The sequence below is a fragment of the Phalacrocorax aristotelis genome, chromosome W (assembly GCF_949628215.1).
Source record: "Phalacrocorax aristotelis chromosome W, bGulAri2.1, whole genome shotgun sequence".
Lineage (NCBI taxonomy): Eukaryota > Metazoa > Chordata > Aves > Suliformes > Phalacrocoracidae > Phalacrocorax > Phalacrocorax aristotelis.
In genome coordinates, this window is record NC_134310.1 from 8,326,338 (window position 1) to 8,333,567 (window position 7,230).

The window sequence follows — 7,230 nt, forward strand, 5'->3', positions numbered from 1 at the left end:
GCACATTCTCTAAGAATCTTTTTTTTTTTTTTGCGGGATGCGGAAAATTTTGTTCTGTCCCTCTTCAACAGCTGAAGCTGCAGCTACTTATTTGGTTCTGCTCTCTTCCCTTTTCTCTCTCCTACAGTACAGATCTGTCACGGGCAGTAGAGCTCCTGCCAGCCTCTAGTGCAGAACTCCAAATGGTGGGGCCAACCCAACTGGCCTGCTGGGCGCCAGCTGCAGCAGTTTGTCATTTTTCAAGCTCACAAAACATTCCAAGACCTTCCACAATTGTTTGTTAGGTACACAAAGATCAGGACTGCACCTCCTCTCTCTTGCTGCCCAGCTGCAAAGCAGCCCAATGGCCACTTTCTCCCCACCCAGAGACCCTGTAGTTTTCAACTGTTCTGGGTTACTCTGAAGAATAGACAAAACAAATAAAACAAAAATATCCCCTTTCAAGCTGACTGCATAGCGTGGGGTGCTACAGCGCTCCCATCAAGGCTAGGATCAACACATTAGATCAGCAAGCACAACCCGTGCTTTCAAAAACCAAACCGTATTACCAATGAGCAGCAGCTGCACACAAGCCCCAGACTTTCTCTTAATTTAAAAAAGTTGGGAAGAATTTTGTTACTAATTTCACTGCAAGTAAAATTAAGATGTATTAATATCAATAGCACAGCTAGGAACGCTGTGGAAAGCTGTTTAGCCTCTCTAAGGAAGAAATTATTCTCACGTAATTTTTTGTGAATAAATTCCATCCTCATAAAACTTTCTAACAAGCGACACCTGAGCGTTTATTGCTGGAACAGTAACCTCAGCTGACAAATGTACATTGGATACAGCATAAACAGTGAATGTGACCAAGGCGGGAAAAAGAGAAGTAGCTGAAGAGCTTTAGGGATCAGTAAGATCTCAGGAACGGAGGCTTGTCGCACACCTGATGCATTACAGCCATCACAGCATACTGAAAAACATTATCCGAAGCCCTTCTCCCTACATTGCCATACTTTGAAGTGCTCTTACCTGTCATTTCTAATAGGAGTGTTCCTTCCAGAAGTTTCAGACAGATAGACAGCAACAGTTCTATTGGAGAAAGAAAATCAGGTCAGCACATGTCACTAACCAGCACCCACAGAATCTCCTGGAATCAGGAGCGTCTCCAGTAGCGCTTGACAGACTGCGAGCCTGGGGTTCCCACTACAAACTATTCATCTCCAATTGCCCACAGGAGGCACACTGGAACCTTACAGAAAGGATCACAATTTCTCCTTGTACACGTGAAGCTCCACCTGGCAGCATCCCACTGCCAGCCACTTTTAAGGCTCGTATTATTCAGCAACAAACGTGCTCTTAGTGGCACCTGGCAAAGGTTGAGGATACACAGAGAGCTGCTGCCAGAACATGTGTACCTTCCAGCTGCAGCCAGACAACAAGCTGAGACAGACAGCTCTGGTTGGGACCCAGCAAAGCACATACATCGGAAGAGAAATCTGTACGAGCTCACCAGACTTAATGCCTCGTTTAGGTGTTGAGATGATTTGTTGGCTCCCGGCTCTCTGTGGACCTTCCCAACTGCTGAAACAAACAGATAATCACTGTTAGCTGGCAAGTAAACTGCTGTTACAAACCCCAGCATCCCTCATTATTTTAATAATTCTGCACAACCCTTCTTAAAATACAGATTCATTCTTCCTGTTATCACTATTGAACATGACGGTAATGCTGGAAGAATCAAATCCTGCAAAGTTTACTCTGCGTCAGCCGTGTTGATGATTTTGGCAGAACCGATCGCACGGATGAAAACTGCAGCGAGGTCTGTGCTGAGCTTTGACTCTACCCCTTCTTCGTTAAGGATAAAAACACTGTGTGCCCCCACCTGCAAATCCCAGAATGGAAACACAAGAGTACCACAAAACCACCCTCTAAACCAGCACTGCATGGTCTGACAAGAGGTATCAAGAACGAAGGAAGTCCAGACTAAAAACTGCCCCTACAAAGACACAACACACATCACATGCTGCTGCTGGCACCGACAGCAGCCGCAGCACCGAGGTCAGAATAGCTGCGTTGTATGCAAAGGATTTACAGCAGCTTGTTTCCCTTTTCTGCACCTCTGTGCTTTCCTCCTGCGTGCCCTGCGTATGGTCTGGAGGGTGCAGAGTTTACACTGGCACAATTATTTTGTTCAGGTTGCGTTTTACTTTCCTTTTTAATTGAGCTACTCTAGCACAGCTTTGTGGAGCTGACGGCACTTTGGTAAGAAGTGGGACCCGTACAGGCAGTTTATTCCTCCTATACGTAGAGATGCAGTTACATACAAGCTTACCTACATCTACACTGATGAGAATGTACTATTTTGCTTGTACCAGTCTAAAGAAAGCAACAGAGTGTGGACAGGAAAGCTATGTCAGTCGTGAGCTGCTTAGGGCTGGGACTCCCTCATTAAAGGCTCACACAAGTGAAGCCTCTGGGCTTTCCCACAATACAGACATTACCCAGCATCTGACAAGTGTTTTATAACTTATGATTTAGAAATGGAAGCATTTTGATTTGCCTTTTTTCAATGTGTGAATAGAAAATAAAGCATGAAGACAGTGAAGAATACAATTAAAACTTCACCCCACCCATCTGCAGCTGTTCCCAGCTGAGATCTGTAAATTTTGGGGGAAGAACAAATGACACATGAACACCAGTTTCGCTAACACACTAAGAGAAAAGAATGATAAGCAAATGAGTAAGGTCCTTCTTCAGAAGAGGATTATTTAGTTCATGTACTTCAGTACCAATGTCTTACAGCTGCAGAGCTGTGGGAGGCATCAGCCTATCCACCGGAAAAGGGACCAGAAGGAAAGACCAAGGGACACATTCCTGGCTTGATGGGGGCACCATGACCAAACAGTAGCTCTCCTGTGCCCTCCCTTCTCGAGGAGACAACTGTGGTGCTGTTGAGTGGCTTTAACTCAAATAAATAGATTAAAAAAACAGAGAAAGCAGCATTGCAGCGATCCACTCCCTTACCTTGCCCAGTTGTTGACATTCACTTGCTTATCTCCTCATAAATCTCAGCCACGGTTTGATGCTTTGAAGACAGAGTACATTATCATGTAAAGAAGCTACAACAGAAATTACTGAATGTTCCTCTCTTCAGCAACCTTTGCTTTTATGACTAATCTCACAGAAGTTCCTGGGACAACAACTATAAATTCCCTACAGAAAGATGTGTTTTGGAACCACAAAGCAGCACTAAGAATATTTTTTCTGGAAGGACAAGCGCATACAACCAAGTTTTACCCTGAACAATCGGTTCCTGAAATGTATTGACCTTCCACTGGTTCAGCTGCACCGAGACTCCAGCCTGGCTCCCGGTGAAAGCAAAGGGAGCTTTCCCCCATGGACACCTACGGCAACAAGCTCAAACCTTTCGCGGGCATGAACTCAGACTCAAGGATCCAACACAATGACATTTTTACTCAGTGCTCTGAGATATACTTGCACAGGAGTCGCTGTTTTCATACCTCCCCAGCTCACCACTTAATTTGGGCAGGATTTCTGCAAACTCTTAATTGCAGGGTCTTGGGATAACAGGCCTCAGATGTACAGTCAGGGAAAAATCTTGTGCCTAATAAGAGATGATGCCACTCAGCTCGGACGGCCAGTGGCTAAGACTCCTTTAGGGGGAAAATTTCACTGTGCAGCCTAACAATCCTCCAGTTGAGCTCCAGTTGCAAGATCCTGGCATAAGGAAATAGATTTGCAGCAAATACAGATAAACAGGTATCATCCAACCACACATGAATTTGTGCAAGACAACACCACATATAAATAAGCTCTCTATTCACCAGAACGTTTTCAGCTGAGCTGGGAACAGACAAAACCCAACATCCTGCATCTCACTGCAGAGATTTCTTCATATATAATCCACTCTTTGCAGAGGGAGGAAAAACACACACACATTAAGGAAACCACGGTGTGAAGTGAACTTCCTTTTTCCACTTTGCTCATCCGCGGTCAATGAATAACTCCAAAGTTTACAGTCCAACACACATGACTAACAAGAGCCCACAGGAGACACTGGGAGCTTTTCTTCACCAGTGCTTCAAAGGTAAAAATGCCCTCTGTCATTTTAAGATATGGTATTTTCCTTTTAAACCAAGACACGTATGCAAGCTGTTTTTCTAGGCAGACAATAACATGATTATTTTGAATGTGACTTTAGTGTGAAATACGTTTCACCATCTCAGATCAGGGAAAATTCTCTGAAGGAAAACCAGCAGCGATCTGCTTGAGGCATGTTATATGACGGCATGAATGTTACTATTTAATCCCCTTGTTTATTCTGCCTATATTACAGTAAATACTTTTTAAAGTTTCAGTTACTTCTCACTACTTCTTTCTCCAAAAAGAGAGAAGGGCAGTAGGGGAAATGAATAAAGGACAGGCCAAAAGAGGAGTGGTGACAGGGAGATGGGAGAGCTAAACTCATTCCTGCTTTGCCATAAACCCACATGGTGACCTGAGGCAAGCCCCCCAAGACCAGATTCACAGGACACTGGTTCCTCCCGTGCCATCTGCAGACATCCCATCCAAACCCAGAAGAGCCTGACACCCTAAGCTTTCCATCCAGCAAAATCCGCCAGCCTCTGAAGTCTTGCTTTAGGATATTTTCTGTACTGCTATCATATTTTCATTCTAACATGATGACTGTAGCGAGGCTAAGAGCTTCTATGCAGATCTGTACTCAAGGGTTTAATGCAGAGTACTTTGCCAAAAGCAAAGTGAGAGGCAGGATCCGTACACAACAGCAGAACTTGCCAACGCTCCCTCATAAGACAACAATTTAATGATTAGAGCACAAGGGGAATGAGAAGACCTGGGCACAATACAGTTCTAAAAATGGTTCAAGCTCACTCCTCCAGGGAGTCCTATCGCCAAAGCCTGGGCTCTCGGAAGTCACTTCACACTGCAAGCCAGCAGACCCCAGACATTTCGGAAGAGCAAATGGCCTAGAGCAAGGGCACCCCACAGGGATCTGGGAGACTTGGATCTAAACCACCAGACTCAGCAGGGAATCAATGTGGCCTCCAGTCTTCCCAAGACAAGCAAATGCCTTGCTTGTATGCCTCTCCAGTTGCATTTAAAAAGAAAGTGGTGACTCTGCACTGGTTTTAAGAGAAAAGGATGGTTCTGAGCCTCATTCAGATGCCGAACTCTTATGAGGAACTTCCCAGAGAGTCCAAAGCAGCAGAGGCCACTCTGCAAGGCACCAAAATGCTTGGCTCAGCTTTACAAACCTAGACTTCATATAGCTGATGCAGTTTGTATTTGATAGTGTTTCCTCTCCCCACTGTGCACTGCCAGCCCTCGCAGAGTGTGACACTGCCCCTCCAGTGACACCAGCGCAATGTTTACAGCACCGTGCTTCAAATTAGATGAGGTGACAAAACCAGCCAGAAAAGCAATTCCAAAAGCTGCCCAGCACGACCAGTGAGAATGGGGAAACTGTTTATGGCAGCACTGGGCTGCTGAGAAAATGCACAGGGAACAATAAAGTTAGCAAGGGTAAGGCTCCTCCCATGTCAGTCTGACAGACAGCTCCAAGTTACCAGAGCCTCTTGGGGATGCCAGGCTGTACAGGGCATTTTGCTGCCCCCTCTCCCCCTCGTCTCCCATCCTGGAGCTGGTGAGAAAGCACGACTGGAAGGAATTCCCCTCAGGTCTCTCCCAGTCTGTTTACACAGCCATATTTACTGCCTCAGCTGATGGGCAGAAGCCTTAATTTAGGTACTACAGAACCCACAGCAGACAAATGTTAACTTCAGTGTGAGCTCAGCCACTCAGGGTCAGAACTGCAGAAGACTCAAGAGGAAGACAGAAAGCATAGAAACACATGTGTTCAGGGCACGAGTCTATTCCACCACTTGTCACCTACTTGGACTGGCCTCATGTAGAGGACCTAGGCTGCAGACAGCAGTAATGACATTAACTGGGCCAGAATAACACTAAAAAGCAGATAAATTAATCTGTCAATTACCTGCTTAATTTCTAAACTAACGCTCTCTTAATCACTGGGTCAGATAAGACTTTCTCAAGCATTAACTATGCCCACTAAAATCCTAAGACAAAGAGGGGGAAATAAAATTACAATGTCCATGTGCCATCCCTATCAAGGGCAGTATGCGAAAGAGCTGTTACCCAAGCCACACACGTCAAACAGCTCCATCCTTGCTCCTCACAGTTCCGGGAGAGTCACTTACATGAACCTCCCCGGCAGGAGCTGCGCAGCCGGCCTGCGCTCACCCTGCCCCGAGCGCACCAGCCTCACCCCCCCGGGGATCCTGGAGCTCCCCTGGGAGACCCGGCACTGGCAGAGGCACCCCAGGCAGCCGGGGGACCCACAGGGGAGCACGGCGAGCACGGCCGGGGGACCCGCAGCCCTCAGGGGGACAGGAGCAGCCTCCACACACCCGCCGCCCTGCTCCGTGGGGGCCAGGGTAACACTCGCCGCTCTCCGCCGGGGCTGCCCCCGATCCCTCCCCCGCAGCCGCCCCCCCCAGATCTGTCCCCAAGGCTCCCCCAAGCACGGACCCCCCGACACGCCTGCCCCGTCACCCCGCCGCTCTTGTCCCCAGGGTTGCCCCGTCACCCCCTCCCCGGGCACCCCCCACTGCCACACCCCGCCACACCCCCGCACTGAGGTACCCCGGTACCCCCGCACCCCCAAGCCCGGGGCCGGGCCGGGCCGGGCCGGCCGCACCGCCGCTGCCCGAGGCTGCCCGCGCTCCGTCCCGACCCCCACCTCCCCGCCGCTCCTTCCCCCGAGGCTGCCCCGCCGCTCCAGCCCGGTCCCGCCGCTCACCGAGTCCACCTCAAGGCGCAGCGCCGGAGCCCCGCCCCCCGGGCCCGCCGCGGGGCGCGCTGGGAAACAGAGTCCCCACAACGACCGCCGCGGCCGCGCTCCCAGCAGGGCGGACTACAATTCCCAGCGTGGCCCGCGACACCCCATCGCTGGTCATGTGAGGTGCCAGCCGGCTGCGGGCGCGGGCGGAGGCGCGGCGGAGAGGGCTACGGCGGCTGGGAGGGACAGAATTGTCAAGGGGTGTAGGGCGTGGGGCCGTGTCCCCGTCCCCGCCGGGGAGTCTTTGCCGCCCCGAGGGGGTGGGTTTGTCACAGCCCGTTCACCAAACGGGTACGTGGGTGTGTGGATGGCCCCTGAGGGGTGGAGGAGCATCAGCGGTGGTGCCA

General features: G+C 49.6%; 1 protein-coding gene across 7 annotated transcripts in view; it reads right to left on the reverse strand.

Moving 5' to 3' along the window:
• Positions 1-6,929, reverse strand: part of SCAMP4 (secretory carrier membrane protein 4) — a 32,240-nt gene extending 25,311 nt beyond the window's left edge. For 2 of the 7 annotated variants that reach the window (XM_075076876.1, XM_075076872.1), the window contains exons 1-3: positions 6,785-6,854; positions 1,493-1,563; positions 1,012-1,071 (exon numbers count right to left, since the gene is read on the reverse strand). In XM_075076876.1, the coding sequence (XP_074932977.1) occupies positions 1,012-1,018 (7 nt within the window). In that variant the 5' untranslated portion in view covers positions 1,019-1,071; positions 1,493-1,563; positions 6,785-6,854. Of the gene's footprint in view, positions 1-1,011; positions 1,072-1,492; positions 1,564-3,006; positions 3,383-6,784 lie in introns of those variants that run through there. The other 5 variants (XM_075076877.1, XM_075076875.1, XM_075076874.1 and 2 more) reach the window with 5 other exon arrangements.
• Between the last annotated feature and the right edge of the window lie 301 nt (positions 6,930-7,230).